A 16,720-nucleotide genomic window follows, 5' to 3' on the forward strand; every position below is an offset into this window, starting at 1 on the left:
TTTGCCCTCGTTGCCCAGGCACTGCAGGTTCATTCACAATACAATCTGCACATATAAAAGGGGTTTTATTTTAAAAATAAACTGAAAATTTGGGGAAGATACCTGGAATCTCCCTCTCCACAGCTGTGGCCCTGCATGTAAAACAGGGAGTGTGGCTCAGAGGACGGGTGTGTGCACAAGGCAGCTGGAAAGTTTAAGGCTCATCCTCATCATGATTTGAAGGGAGAACTTCCTAGCTTATTCCTTTAACCGCTGATTACATATATGCACTCTGGATTTAAAGAATACCCCCCCCCCCATAAAATTCTGGGAACTATAGTTTGCTAAACTGCAGTTCTGGAACTGCAGCTCTGTGGGAGACAAACAATAGTTCCCATGATTTTTGGGTGGAAGAATGTGCTTTAAATGTATGGTGTGTGCACATGTTACACCAGTAATTGTCAAAATTCTGCAGGGGTAGATGTATGGTACTGTTCCTGTTCATGCATACTATGCTGATAAAGACATAAAGACCAGTAAAGGCACACTTTAAGGCAAGACAAGCAAAATACAGTGGTACCTCGGGTTACATACGCTTCAGGTTACAGACTCCGCTACCCCAGAAATAGTACCTCAGGTTAAGAACTTTGCTTCAGGATGAGAACAGAAATCGTGCAGTGGCGGCGCAGCAGCAGCAGGAGGCCCCATTAGCTAAAGTGGTGCTTCAGGTTCAGAACAGTTTCAGGTTAAGAACGGACCTCTGGAATGAATTAAGTGCTTAACCCGAGGTACCACTGTACAAATTCCTCCCCACCCCCAATTTTACAATGTTCAGCGTTGGCCCTGGTCTGGGGAAGCCAGCTGGGCTCTTCTTGAGGCTGCAAAATGTCTCTGGCTGCACTGGGAGAAGCAAGCATACCGGTAATCCTGGAGGGATGTGCTTAACTGCAGCTCGTTCACAAGCACTGAGGGAATGACAGCTAAAGGGTTAAGTCAAGGGCTTAGTGGAGCTCACAGGTAGAGATTAAAAGTGGTGGGAGGGAAGAAGAGAGCAGAGAACTTTCTCTGCCTGCTCTGTTTACACTTCCTCTCTCTCTGCCCCTTCGGAGAGGGCTAATAATAACCAGCCAGCTCATTTCGAGACAGTGCTTCTCCTTGGGCGAGAGTGCCCTGCGCCGGGCAGTATTTTTAGCTCTGCTATCCAACAGCTGTTGCGCCAAAGCTCCCTGGAAAGGGAAGAGGTCCGCGTCTGCAGGGCTCTGGTGCAAGTCCCGCTGCCCCTCTGAATGTTGCTTGGAGCCCTGGGCCAGCCCCACTCCCCCCCCCCCCCAGCGAACTGGAACCGGCCAAGAGCCGGGCTGGCGCAGGACGAGTCCCCAAGGGATCGCGCCTGCTCTTTTGTCTCGGGGGATTATTCTGTGCAAGAATCTCCCCATTGAAACGCGCGCGCGCAGCCGCAGGTTGTGACGCTGGCCTCTGAGCTCGTGCAAAGCGCACTTTCCAGGATCCAGTAGACCAGAGAGAGGGCAGCCGCGCTCTCGCCACCTGCCACCCATCTGAAGAGCGTCTCTTCCGCGCCCCCTCCCGCCTTCCCGCCCCGGGAAATGCAAGCGCCAGGCGACCTCCGCGCACGCCCTCGGCCCAAACCGCCTTGCGCGCCGGGGGGAGCCGCGGAAAAGCCACGTGGAGCGCAGCTGTGCGCGCCGGGCTCCGCCGCCCGGACCAGCCAGCCCGGGGCCGCGCGGCGGGGCTCCTTACGTTTCGCCTTCCTCTCGGGCTGCCCGTGCGGAGCAGCGGGTCGAGGTTGGTCATGCTGGGGGCGGCGCGGGGCCTTCTCCTCCGGCGCGCCCGGGGCGCATGGACAGTGGCGGCGGCGGCGGCGGCGCCCCGGTACCTGCTTGGCTGCGCCAGGCGGGCGGGGCGTTGCAAAGGTGGAGCGAGGCGAGGCGCCGCCGGGCCCCGCGGCTCAGCAGCCCGGGGGAGGGATCGGCCCTGCACCGCCTTCTCCGCCAGATCCGGCCAAGGCGAATTCGGAGCGGCGCCGGAGTCCAGCCGCACAGCCACCGGGGCGCAGCCGGCGGCAGCCCGGGCTTCGCAGGCATGGTGGGGCGGGGGGGGGGGCGAGACGCTTTGGGAAAGGGGGCTTCCCTCTGCCGTGCGCCGCTCCAAATAGCTTTGGCTAGATGCTGCGGAGCCACGGAGAGGGATCGCAAGATCACCCCTCAATGTCGGGCTGATTAGAAACATTCCCGAGTGGGTTGCCGGGGGTGGGGATGGATGCGAGGAAATCCCCGTCCACGAGACCGGGGGCGTCGGAGGCGCTTCGCTTATTGCCTGCCGCTTCCCTTCGGTGAAAGAATCCGATTGTTCTCGAGCACATGGCTGAGCTCCGCTTCTCAGCATGTTATGCAACGGCTGCGCTGCGTCATGTTACATCCGATTAAGGAAAAGGGGGGGGGAACCCCACACGCTTGTTTTGTGCACGGTGTAATGTTCTCAAGTCATGTCTGAAGGGGCAACATCTTCAGGAGCGGGAGGGGGGGTCTGCGTCGGGGAGTCGCGGCATCATCACTCTTGCAGGCTACCTCCAGCCTGTTTGGCAGGAGGGATTGAAGCGCATACCAAAACTTTAGGCTTGCACATGCATGCCCTGTTGCTCTAGCGCAACAAATCAACTTTAGAACATGAACTTTGCAGTCTGGAAAGCGATGGAGAAAGGCACTGGGGGAAATGTGGGGCAAACAAATGGTTAACAGGAAGATGTGCAAACATCCTAAAGCAAAGCCAGATGAATGGTGGATGAATGTCATGGCCATGAACTGCCTCACATAGTAAGCACCCCTTTGCAGGAGATTGGATGTGAACTGGGACTTTTTCACTTGTAAGCTTCAAATCGGTTTATGCCACAAATCAATATATAAAACTCTGATTTAAAAATGTTGGTTATAATGGAGACACAACTTTTCTTCTTCCTTCTTGCTCCCATTAACAGTGTTTACATATAACACAAACACAACAATCCCCTATTGTAGCTGGATTGTTGTAGCTTCCAGTTTAGGAAAGGTATACTTTTTGTACTTTCTGCAATTTCAATTTTTACACTGTGGGGCCAGATTTGAATATTTTGAAACTATATCTGGTCCAGAATTCAACAGTGACCATGGAATCAGAGTGGTAGAGTTGGAAGGGATCCCAAGGGTCATCTAATCCAACCCCCTGCAGAAATGCCATAGTGGATCTGCATCAGCACAGCCAGACACCTTCCTCTGCCCCGGCTGCAGCAAAATATGTCCCTCCTGTATCGGTCTCTGCAGCCACAGCAGGAACTGTAACTCTCCGATGGTTTGACTTCACCCCCAAATGTGTACTCCTCCATTGTCTCCCAAGACAGATACCAACAATAATAACATTACTGAGTCCTGGCCAGAAGAGGCAAGAGAATCCAACACTTTGTGTGTGAAAGACACACACCATCCAGCTATAAATGCCTATCATGCTGCCAAGAAAAGCAGCTAAAGGACACCAATCCATTCTCAACTAGTCGTACGTCGGCTCCTGAACACCTTGGGAGTCTACGTTCTGGCTCCCGAATGATCGAAAACCGGAAGTGAGTGTTCTGGTTTTCGAACTTCTTTTGGAAGCCAAACGTGTGGTGCGGCTTCTGCTATTGTTTCCTGCGTACCTGCGCAATCGGGAATCAGAAGCCACGCCTTGGTTTCTGAATTTTTCGAAAGTTAAACGGACTTCCGGAACAGATTCTGTTCGACTTCCGAGGTACATCTGTACTTTGGTGTGTGTGTGGGGGGGGGGGTTCACATTACAAGCTCGTTTTTAGCCCTAAAAACTAACACAGAGGTCCCAAAAGTATAGGCGCCTTGCAAATCCCTGGATTGGGTTGTTTTGCAGTCATTTCTAGAGTTAAGGCAGAGTAGAATGAGTGCATGCCTGATTCTTTCAAAGTTTTCTTGTAGCACCCAAGGTGTTAAGGAAGATGTAGAATGATTTCTGGCAAAAAATAGAGATGAAAATTTTCAAACAGTGTAGTATGAATTTTACACTTGACAGTTAACATTGCAAAAGGAACCATACTAAAATGCTTTAATGGCCCCTGAGGGCAAATTTGTTTGACACACCCTAGACAAGTTGTGTAACTGATGGTGTTGAGACATGTGATGCTCAAAGGGATTCTTCCTCTTTTAAGTTTCACATTCTAAATTATAAAACGTGAAGAGTTTACATAAGAAAACACTGTGATAAGCAACTTCATTTTATAGCCCCTTTCACTCATTAATTGCTTCAGTTTCTAATTCCATCTTACTCAAAATATATTTAGCAGTAACAATTATAGTGGTATATACGAATCTGATGCAAAAGCTTTTTGCATATACAGTCGTACCTTGGGTTACATATGCTTCAGGTTACAGACTCCGCTAACCCAGAAATATTACCTTGGGTTAAGAACTTTGCTTCAGGATGAGAACAGAAATCGTGCTCCAGTGGTGCAGCAGCAGCGGGAGGCCCCATTAGCTAAAGTGGTGCTTCAGGTTAAGAACAGTTTCAGGTTAAGAATGGACCTCTGGAACGAATTAAGTACTTAACTTGAGGTACCACTGTACTGATTCTAGAATAATATAAAAAAGCCAACACTCTTTCTACACCTTTCTCCCCCTCATATCTTGCATAGACCACAGAATTCCCTCCCCAGGCCTCTCCAGAGTCAGACATCATTATTTGTTCTTGTCCTGCCACTGGGCTGGGTATACACATTCATGTTTTCAACACCATTTGTGCCCACAACAGTTTTGTGGCAGCCATATCACTTTCTTTACAGTAGGTGAATGACCCATAGTTTCCTACTAAAATCGTGTAACTTTTCATACAACAATTATTCTGGGTGGGGGAGGTGTCCCGTTTTTGTTGCACAATAGCAGAAGAGTGCCCCTCCAGGTAGCAAAAACACAGTAACTTTGGAGAAGGATTGCAGAGCAACTAATAAAGCACAGTGATGTGTGGATGATCCAGTATAAATCCATCACTGATGCACTATTGTTATGTCAGCGACAAGTTGCATAATACACCTTCAGAAAAGCACTAGTCTGGAAGGGCCTTAAGTGATTTTCTTTCTAGCAAAGTGGAAAGAATAGATAAAGCAGTCCTTCCTGGTCAGTCTTGCACAGACCTTCCATTGTGTTAGTTTGCTGCCTGGATTCTGTTTTGAGCAGCGCAAGTCAACTTCAACAGACTCATTGTTGATAGAGACAAGCAACTGCGAGAAGAGTGGAGAATATTTGCAGAAGGGTCCCTGCCCTCAAGAATTCTAAATTGTCTTGTAATTGCAGGTCTGCAGTGTTAAGCTTTGTGCTGAAAGCGAGCAACAGAAATCACCGAGGATCATATTCTGAGCCAAAGAAAAAAAAGAATGACCTTCAGTACCATTACTGATTTTGAAGCCAAACCACAAGTTCTCCACCGTGTTTCAGATTCAGCCCTTTTTCTTCCTCTGCAATACCTTCTGGTTGTGATGATTTATTTCTGTTTGCATTATTTATGCCAGGGCTGGTTTTTCCCCATAAGAGAGTTTGCACAGCAAATATCCAGAGGTCCACAATTGTGCTCACCATAGAGCGTGCCCAAATGACCTCTAGCATGTATGACAAGCCTCCATCTCTTTCCACAGCTACAAGGCTGTGGAAGCTGATCATTGCCCCAGCCCAGCCTCCCTGACCTGGTGGTCTGTTTTGGATGTGCAGCACCAATCAGGGATAACACATGCAGAGAGAGAAAGAATTGTAGCGTTGGGAGGGACCATAAGGGTCATCTAGCCCAGCCCCCTGCAATGCAGGAATCTTTCATCCAATGTGGGGCTCAAACCCACAACCCTGAGAAACCTCACGCTCTGTCAACTGAGCTATGTAGTATCTCATCATCCAGGTTCAAGATTCTATCAAAGAACTCTGGCTGTGCAGCCAATACAAAGATGATCAAGGACACAATCCAGTTCCTCCTCTCCTAGTGCCCAAGGTATGTAGACAAGCTAGAAGCTGTTGGACCACTCCAATCAATCACAGCGTCCTTGGCAGTTGTACTGTGTTCCCGTGGTCCATGAGGCCACTGGTAGCTCAGCTCCCATGTCTGCCAGCTCTCAGCTGCCCTTGCTGGCAGCCGAAAGGGGGAGCTGCAAATTTGCAAGTGTGCGTCAAGTCACATCCACACGGATACATTTAAATCAGCAGTCATGTCTTACTCCCAAAGAATCCTGAGAACTTTGTGAAGGGTGCTGGGAATTGTCACTCTGTGAGGGGTCTCCTCGCAACACTCAGCACCCTTAATAAATTATAGTTTCCAGGACTGTGAGGGTGGGGAAGCCATGACTGTTAAATTGGTACAAGAGTGCTTTAAATGTTTAGTGCAGATAAAACCAAAATCTAAGCGACACTAGGAAAAAGTTGAGAGCTTGGCAAAATGAGTGCAAAACCCAGAAAAATCATAATCTAATGTCTATCCATTGTATAATATTTGAATTTAAAGAAATTAGCCATTATCAATAACTGCATCTCTTTGCTTCTAAACTGAGTGTACCATTAACACATTTAAGTACTGTATTTCAAAGGGTAAAAATGTATGACTTACCACTTTCTTCTTGACTGCATGATTATCTTTACTCTCACCATTACTTTTCTCTTTAATCTTCACTCCATCAATCTCCATTATGTTTTCTGTTGAAGACATGGAAAAGTTTTTGCAATTAATTCTCTTAAAATCTGCTGGCAGGTATACCACCACATGAGGAGATCTGCAAGTCACATCAATTGCTGGAGGTTATTTAAAAATGTAAAAATTCAGAATAGAAGGCCTTGGTTTTGTGCAGCAATAACCTCACACAAGTAGCACCATCATTATACACAGCATCAAGGAACGGCATCTTTCAGGACCCTGTGGGTCTTGACTTTCATTTCAGGGGAAAAGGGGAGATTTATCTACATTTATAGATGGGGGGGATATTTGACCTTGCCTGATATCAGAACATTGGACCATGCAGACACAGAAAGGACCACACTTCCTGCAGCTGCTGAGCAGAAGAAGGAAATTCAGCAGCTGGAGCTTGTCAATTCCCTTTCCTAAGGAACTATTAAAGATGCAGGAACCAGCTGTTCTTCAAGGGCTAAGGAAACTGAATGCCACATATTGGTTTTAATTAACCAAATCTTCTATTGGTGTTTCACTGTGAGCCTCTAGTTTTTATGTAAGACTGGTGTGAGGTATCTTTGGCCTTCCAGATGTTGCTGAGTTACAGCTCCCATCACCCTTGGCCAGGCATAGGCAAACTCGGCCCTCCAGATTTTTTTGGCCTACAACTCCCATGATCCCTAGCTAACAGGACCAGTGGTCAGGGATGATGGGAATTGTAGTCCCCAAACATCTGGAGGGCTGAGGTTGAAGAAGCCTGTCCTTGGTCATTGGCTGTGCTTGCTGGGGCTCACAGCAAAAGCTCTCCACACTTGCTGTGATGTATTAACAATGGAATAGTTTGTGTGTGTGTGTGTGTGTGTGTATAACAGCAGCAGTTTTCAAACAGCGATTATTCAGAGTACCAAGAAATTCGATTCATATCCTAATTAAGCAGTGACACATTTCTTTGCATCCTGGAAAGGAAGAATGCTTCATACAGTCGAAACCCCAGCAGGAATTAAAGTTGATGGCTCTAATTACAATGCTGAAGTTGTGTTAAAGCCAAGATGGCAGCAATGTTCTCCTGGAAAGGCAATCAAACATATGCTATGAGGGCTGCCCAAAGGCCATTACAATACGGTGCTTAAGATTCATTATTATTCTATGGGATGGGAATGCCATCTGTGTAACACTTGAGAGATCCATCCTATGGATATTCAGTTTAGTTCTGCACCAACCTTTAGTACCCAAACTTTATTAGCCAGATTAAATGGCAATATTTATGTATATAATACTTTTGCTGTCTTCAAAGATAACATCCATATTATTACCAGGAACTAGAAACTTTACAAATTAGCGCATACAATCAACCTCAGTTGATATTAGAAGTTGTAGCTTGATCTACTTTATGCCACAGTTAGGATGTCCTGTTCTGCTATCCCTTCAGTGCCGGATTTACGTATAAGCCAAGCAAGCTATAGCTTAGGGCCCCACTCCCTTGGGGGGCCCCCAAAAAATTAAAGAAAAACCTAAAACTGGCCCTGTATCGGGCCTTAATGTGTCTGACTGGATCTGCCCCCCCTTCCCACTGCTCCTTCCCCGCCTCTGTCCTTGTATAATTAGGGATTTCAAATCCCACAGAGACCCAAGGCTGTACCAAGACTTCTTCACTAGGTGGAGCTGCCACATTCTGTGTGGAGCTTCAAAGAAAGAAACAGAAAACCAGCAATGGATATTTCAATGTCTATGCATTTTTGGGACGCGGGTGGCGCTGTGGGTTAAACTACAGGGCCTAGGACTTGCCGATCAGAAGGTTGGCGGTTCGAATCCCCGCGATGAGGTGAGCTCCTATTGCTTGGTCCCAGCTCCTGCCAACCTAGCAGTTCAAAAGCATTTCAAAGTGCAAGTAGATCAATAGGTCCCGCTCCTTTGTGCGCTGCTCTGGTTCGCCAGGAGTGGCTTAGTCATGCTGGCCACATGACCTGGAAGCTGTACGCCGGCTCCCTCGGCCAATAAAGCGAGATGAGCGCCGCAACCCCAGAGTCGTCTGCGACTGGACCTAATGGTCAGGGCTCCCTTTATCTTTATGTATTGTTAGCATATTCTAAAACACGCATAGGCAAACTTGGCCCTCCAGATGTTTTGGGACTACAATTCCCATCATCCCTGGCCACTGGTCCTGTTAGCTAGGAATCATGGGAGTTGGAAGCCAAAGACATCTGGAGGGCCAAGTTTCCCTATGCCAGTTCTAGAAGAAGTACTTTAAGCACCAACATCTTTATAACAGCCCTTTGAAGGCAGCCCTGTTGAGGGATGTTTTTAATATTTGATGTGTTTTATTGTGCTTTTAATATTCTGTTGGGATCCACCCAGAGTGGCTGGGGAAACTAGATGGGGAGGGTATAAATAATAAATTGTTATAATGATGATAATGATTAAAACACCTTCTTAAAGGCAACTTTGGCTGGAGACCCCGGAAAGCCACCAGCACCAGTCAGCACTGAGCTAGCTAAACAGCTTGTCTGAAGAAAGCTTCCTAGAGTAAATGAGTGATAACTTCTTTTGAGCACTCTGCACTGCCAGTGGCGTAGCGTGGGGGGTGCAGGGGGGACCGGCCGCACCGGGCGCAACATCTGGGGGTTAGAGTTAGGGGGCGCAAATCCACGGGTTAGGGGGCGCAAATTACTTGCCTTGCCCCGGGTGTTGACAACCCACGCTACGCCACTGTGCACTGCTCAGTCACAATGGCTAAAGGTCCCCCTGCCTCAGTGACTTACGTATAGTACAATGGATAATGATCTGCAAAGTTCTTGTGCATGTGTGGTCACTGCCCTTTTGGGGGTACAAACCACCAATAACTTCTTATTAAATTTGTATGCCGCCCTTCATCTGAAGATCACAGGGCAGTTCGCAACACAAAGGTACAAAACAAGAACCCAAAATTTACAATAAAACGACAACAAACCCATAACCCCCCTTCTGCAAGCTCATTATTAATTATTGTGTCAACACAACAGCAAATTCTCCTGAATTGCCATGAGTTGCATCTAAGATCGTCTCAAGTGCAGACCCATAATATAACACATATTGTGATTGCAGTGAAAGGATGGGATACAAATTTCCTTATATTAAAAAAATGTTGCTTGCTATACCCAGTCTTAAATTTGATAATACATAAATTTATTCACAACACAATCCAGCCAGAGTGAAACACTTCACTATTCTCTCTGTTTCATAGGTAGATAGCTAAGCACAGCACAGGCTCTAAATTGCTAAGCAATTGATTTAATAGGCCTTCGAAATCTCCCCTGGTACTGATAACTGGCTGGCAGAACTACTAGAAATTCTATTCTAGGAGTATTTGACACTTAAATGAAGGAATACCTTATATGCATTTAATAGCACAGGATGTGGGATATCTTTCTGTACTAAAGCTGTACATTTTCCCAGAGCAAGACATTGTGACCCAATAGCTCATTTGCTGCTTGCCAGATGACAACCAACCATTTCTCTTTCCCTCCTTTTTTCTTTTTCCATTTATCTTCTTATTTACACAGATAAAGACTGGACTCTCAGCAAGTTCACGGAGATCAAGCAGATAACAACGAGGACATAACTTAATTACAAGGTCTTTCTTTTGTTCCAGATAATTTCATATCTAGAAAGCGATACTGGGTGATACCCAACTAAGTCATACAGATTGAAATCAATGGGCTTAAGTTCATTGACATAAACAGGTCGACTCTGAATATGACTTAGTTGGATATCACCTGATGTGTTTGTATTTCTGAATTTCAAGTTTTGTTTTAATCTTAATATTATTTTAAAAAACACACCAAAAGAAGCATGGAGCAGATTATTTTTTAGTAACATACTAAAAAACAAACTACTATTTAAAAAAATCTTCTGCAATTGAAATTAACTGATCTTTGACATTGTTATCTTTAAGCAGGTTCTTTCTGATTTTTACAGTTTCTGCAGGAATAGAGCTAACATATATAAATAAGAATCATTGAATCAAAGAGGTAGAAGGGACTCTAAAGGTTATTAGTCCAGCTCTCTGCACTGCAGAAATCCCCACTAAAGCATCCATGACAGATGAAGGAGAGAATTTATTTTTTTTAAAAGACAGTATTCAAACTTACAGAACATAGCACAGTATTTGACTTTTTAAATGCATGTACTACTCTTCAGCAGTGCTTTTGGGGAGGTTCAAATAATTTTTAAAAAACCACCTCAAACATCTACTCAGAAGTAAGTCCTACTGAGATCTCCCAGGTTGCAGAGTTAAAAGCCTAGAAGCACTAAAGTATTTGAGGTGGAAATATAGCTTCTGTTGGCATTAGGCAAGCCTCTCTCAGAAAGGAATTCCACAATGGGGCACTAATACCAAAAAAGGGCTCTCAGATCACCACCCATCTACCTTAGATTGACGGGGGCCTCTGAAGACTTCAGTTCTCAAACAGGTTGACGTGGGAGTAAATATCATTTCAGATACCTGGGCCTCAAGTCATGCAGGGCTTTAAAGGTAAGCATCAGAACTTTTGATTGTGCTCAGAAAACAGCACATATTTTGGCAGCACAGTTCATAACATTGTGACTTGTTTTTCTTTATCACTTTGAAAAGTGACACTGCTTGAAAAGGCAAAGTGGAAACGCACATGCACAGGCGCGCACACCCACCCACACACCCACACCAATGTTGCATTTTGTGTGTTTTGGTCAATCTTTAATTGTCCATCATGATTGGAGGTTTTGCCTGTAAGTACCTAATAAAGCCGGGGTTGTTCTTTGCTCACCTGCTGGGATTACAGTCTGGCTAAAAGTTATAAATGGGAGCCAGACAAAGTTCCATCTTGTGCATCTTGTTGACCTTTTTCTCAGAAACCAACAACCATTTACTTTTAAAGAAGTTAGGATTATTAGGTTCTATAAGAGAGTTGTAGCAAAAGTCAACAAAAACCTCTTTGTCTTCCCTGTGCAGAATGGAATCTTCAAAATATCCCTACCTACTTGACTGCTCAATTGTGTATTTTTGGAAAGGAAATACATAGTTACTCCTGATCATGCACTCCAGTAAATATTTCCCTTTCATTGCAGTTTATTTGAACTGTGCGATTAAATTGCAACCACAAGGTTTTAAAAATCCGACAAATTAAAGCATATTTCTCTAGCCTTTTCTATGCTTAGAGTCTTTGGGCATAATTAAGGAAAAGTTGAAAGCTGGTTTCAATGCAGCAATTAAACTTGTATTTAAATCTCTCCTTTAAAATGTTCTGATTTTAGCCTTTTGCTACATTTGTGCTTTTCCATTGTTAAATCGTCTTCACCAGGAAGCTGAACTCTTTGAAGTAATTGAAGGTGTATTATTACCAACACAAATACCAAATGCAATCTGGCCAAACCCTATGGGAACTCCTATTTATCTGAATGGAGGAATTAGGGTGAAGCAATATTTTAAGTGGGTGGATGTTTGCAAAATGGTTCTGGTCTGGTCCTTCCTGGAATGCCACTTACATGAGGTAGAACTGGAAGATTTCGGACTGACATATCACCTGTGCTGTCCCACAAGTGTCCAGTTTGCTTCCTCACATTTCACATTTACATGAAACCACGGGGGAGATTGTCTGGAGATATGGAGAGCCATGTCATCAGCATGGCACACAGCTCTGATTCTGGCAAGGCTGTTGTTATCTTGAACTTCAAAAGGTGACTGCAATTTGAAACCAGTGAATTACAATTCATCAAGAGGTTTGACGCTAACTCCTATGGAATAACTGACAAAATGGATTTTTAAAAAATGACAATACATGTGTTAATTGGTCTACCAACGCCAGGATATCTGGGTTATCCACACGACAGTTATTAAGTTTGCTGTCCTTTAGTTTTGACTTCCAGTGCCAGGTAAAGACAATTTTGTTCAGGTGTTGCTGTGTTTTTTAAATTGTCTGATATTTTAAGCTGGGTCATGTTTAAAATTATCTCCCAAGCTGTGTGTGCTTTTAATGATTTAAATTTTGATATATATATTTTTTTTGATGTTTAGCTGCCTTCTGCTTTGGTGAATGAACACATTGGATATAAATTATTGAAATAAACAAGTATGGTGAATTAGCTGCATGCATTCAATACACAGCTTCCAAAAGTGATTTTCTTTTGGAACAGTTAACAAAGGCAGTGCACTTCTTTCCAGGTGTAGCAGACATGTTTTATAACGACAGGTGCTTACAATAGACAAAAAGGTGACCATTCACAATTTATTAACAAACTGAGTTTGCTTCATTGATTTTGGTACAACAGGAGTGAAAACAAATTATGGGTATAAGTAATTAAAAACCTTTCAACAAAAACCGTACCATTAGCAACCAATAAATAGGACAATTCCTACTCTCATGTTTTAGATTTTTTAAAAATAAAATAGAAAGGAAAACCCTCACATACGTGTGTTGTGTACTAAAACTTTTTTTAAAAATATATTTATTGAGTTTTCACAAATTATAAAAAACAAACACACACACACAAAGACAAACAAGTATAATTTCAAGTCCTTATTCTCTTAAACCTTACTTCACCGACCTCCTCATACCTCCCCTTTCTGCATTCCAATTTAAAATATTTAGTTAAGCAAATCCTCACCCTTAATTTAATCTAATTGTAATCCTTTCTTTTCTTTTAGCCTAATCTTTACAGCTGTAATCCGCTTACTTCTATAGCCGCAACATTTTAACACTCATTAATTTTACAATGTCTCTTAAGGTAGATCTTAAATTTCTTCCAATCTTCTTCCGCCGTCTCTTTTCCCTGATCTCGGATTCTGCCATGTGTACTAAAACTTTTAGGTGATTTTGATGAAAAGTTTTTTCACAAGAAAAAAAAGAGATTCTGCGTAGTATGCTTATTAGTAAAACATCTTTAAATGTTTTGAAGTTTTACACATTATTGACAAAATAGATTTTCATCAATGTATATCTATAAGATAACCTGAAATAAGCAAGAACACAAATCAGGGAGGAAAAAACAAATTTGAAGGTATGCTGGATAATACTTACAGTTCTCAAATGGTGTTCCTGCCTTTAGTCACTGCTTGGAATTAAGTCACAGTCTAAAGAGCACTCATATAAGTCGCAGAGACGGAAGGGGAAAAAACACTGATGTGATTTTAAAAATGACTAATCAATCATTAAACCCACCTATTCCCACCTGCCACTTTCCCTTTTGTTGGCGTTAGTCAATGGTGAATCATTAACCTCAGCTGTATCTCCTAATAAGATCAACCAATATTTTTGTAAATCAGCATCACAAACATATGAGGAAATGTTTCCTATTGTTCAGTCCATAAATCTTGCCGAGAGGCCATTTAGAAATACAATTGTTTACTCTGGCCCTGCTCTTTACTAATAGCTTCCTCTCAAGAGACTCTTTCCTGCCAGCCGTGTGACCATCTCAAATTTGCCATTAAATTGGTCACCAACGTTGGTTATTGGACAGAAACAAGACTTTCCAAAGGAATGGGAAATGGCCTTGGAATGGGACAAGGTGTATGGTAACGGGCATTATTAAATAAAAGGCGTAATAGAAACAGAGAAAAATAATACCATATAAACATAATAAATTGTCAAGTTCTTGGTCTTAGCAGATGGTCAAGGATTTTAATATTATTTCCTTGGGGTGAAGTTATATTAACCCTTGGAGTCAAAAGGAGTTGTAGCTTTCAACGGATTATTTTTTTTAATGAAGGTTATCAAGTGGAGGTTGGGTCCATAAGCAAGAAAGAAGGGGGCGGGGAGTGCATAACCTTTCCCTCTGGGTCTTCCTGATCCAAATTGACTCTGTCAAGCTCCTGTTCTCCCTTCAAGGGAATAGACACAGGGAACCACCTCTTTTTTTCTCCTTCATGGAGAAAGCAGCATGTGGAGGATAAAACAGGGGTAACCATCATGTATGCAACCCAGAGACTCTTACAGAAACCGGGTGGGGGCACATACAAATGCAACACACCGTAGTCCAAGGACTAAGTACCACTATCAAAACTTACACACAATTTTCCACCCCAAGAAAATCATTTTAACTTTTCAAAAATACTTCATTGAAAGAAGCACTGAGCCTCTAGGTTTTTTTGGGGGGGGGGCAAAGCTTTGGAACTCTTTTTAGCTAAACAGGACCATTTTGCTGTCCTCCCTGTCATCTATTCCATCAGTCAAGGCATTTAGAAACAAAAACAGCACTTGCCTCCACTTAGCATTCAAGTTATTCTGAACTTAAACCAGGGGAAGGGCCTCTCTCCTGAAAATACTCTGGAATGGCATGCAGCTCAGATCCCTGTACCCTACTCCATCCAGCAGCTGCTGCAGCTTTTGAAGAGCGAATACAGGGAAATGGTTAATGCAGAGTTTTGTTGCAACACATGCACAAGCCATCTATTTTTCTTCGCAGGTAAAGCCTAGCTAAGTATTTATTACAGAAAGAGACTCACTGTGTCTGCGGTTGCACACCTTCTCTTTCTTACAAGCTCACAAAAGAAATACTAAGCAAAGCAAGGAAGGGCAAAACGGCTCAATGTAGCAAACACTCACTGGCTATGAGAATGTGCTAAGAGCTGCAAGGAGGCAAAGTCTTCAAGAAAACAGCTCTGAGCAGTGGCACAGCATGGGTTGCTAGTGCCCGGGGCTGCGCAGAGGGGGCAGGTACGAAGGATGCATTTGCATTCAACTGCCTAATGGCATCCGCATCACCAGGTGATCACAGAGATAAGAAGAGTCGTTCCATTATCACTTTCTTGGTCACATGGAGAATCTGTTTCCAACTGAGCCCAGTGACAGAAGCACATAGCAGATTTGTGCAAGAATACAGATTTGGAGAATTTCTTTCACATTCTGGCATATAACTTAGTTTGTCTGTTACTTGATTCTTAATCAGAGCCCTTCAGTAAGATACGTTTGAAGTAAGAAGCTATCAATAAATGAGGCAGTGGTTAAATTTAAGCATGGACCATCGCCAATTACATGCATGCTGGCATCTGCCCAGAATCATTGAATGGAAAAATAAAAATGGGCTGATTGCATCAAACTGAAACACATCTTATCTGCATTAAAATACAAATCACTGAGGACCAAAATGATTGCTATGCTGTGCCAAGCTACACCTGCGGAATTGTTTTCTTCTACACAGCTATTATAGGGGCAGCAGCTCTGTCTTCTTTTCCACCTGGCCACTTGCAGGAGATTCCCTGCACTCAAACATACACACATACAACACACACTTGCTGCAAGCAAATTTGAAGCTACCTGGAGCTACATTGTGGTTTAAAAAAGAAACTTTAACAATCTAGTCCTAACTGAAGGAAGGAAGCTCCGGATAATAAACTACTGAATAGCTAAACTTGCACCACAACCTTATTCAAATCTTATTCCAAGGGTCCAACAAAAAAATAGGTTTTGATGTCCCACACTAGGGCTTGGATTCTAAGATACATTAACCCAAGAAAGTTCACAGAATACAATTCCCCAATGCGGTCCACTCCCTAAGAAAAGCCTCTGCAGAGGGTTGGGTCCCCCAAACCATGTGGAAACCTGGGAAGGTTGGAGAGGGGAGAACGGGACAGGAACCGGCTTTCTGATAACATCCTTAAGTGAGCTGATCATAGGCTCCAAGCCAAAGTCTGTCTTTTTACCAGCTATGTCACTGCTCTGCACCTTTTTATTACTTTATTACAGTAGATCTGCTTAGCCCGCTAAGTTCATACATTTTGCTGATTTTATACAACGAGAAGGGCAACTATCTGTACGCACAAGAGATAATATGTCATAAATCAAAGTAGGGTTGAAACAAAAAGCAATGTCAAGGACTGCTTCACACACATATTGCTAAAAAAAACACCCATTTAAACAGCAAACTGTTGACACTTAAAGGTCTGCCAGAATAAGACAACTCAGCCATAGGGAAATCTTTTGTTTTTCCTGAAACTCTCAATGTGAACCTATTAATTGTAGTCCATCCTTCCTTATGTAGGTTGTTTCACTAGAGAGGAGTGTTCCTCATGTGTTGTGCAGAAATACACTGGTTTATTTCATTG

The 16,720-nt window shown here is 43.7% G+C and overlaps 1 protein-coding gene across 4 annotated transcripts in view; it reads right to left on the reverse strand.

Moving 5' to 3' along the window:
* Positions 1–16,720, reverse strand: part of SLC2A9 (solute carrier family 2 member 9) — a gene marked incomplete at its 3' end in the record, with an annotated part of 83,517 nt that overhangs the window by 47,679 nt on the left and 19,118 nt on the right. The window contains exons 1-2 of one of the 4 annotated variants that reach the window (XM_081207697.1): positions 3,342–3,469; positions 1,738–1,782 (exon numbers count right to left, since the gene is read on the reverse strand). In XM_081207697.1, the coding sequence (XP_081063823.1) occupies positions 1,738–1,782; positions 3,342–3,389 (93 nt within the window). In that variant the 5' untranslated portion in view covers positions 3,390–3,469. Of the gene's footprint in view, positions 1–1,737; positions 2,398–3,341; positions 3,470–6,609; positions 7,466–16,720 lie in introns of those variants that run through there. The other 3 variants (XM_081207698.1, XM_081207696.1, XM_081207695.1) reach the window with 3 other exon arrangements.

This window comes from Podarcis bocagei, assembly GCF_964188305.1.
Source record: "Podarcis bocagei genome assembly, chromosome: 9".
NCBI lineage: Eukaryota > Metazoa > Chordata > Lepidosauria > Squamata > Lacertidae > Podarcis > Podarcis bocagei.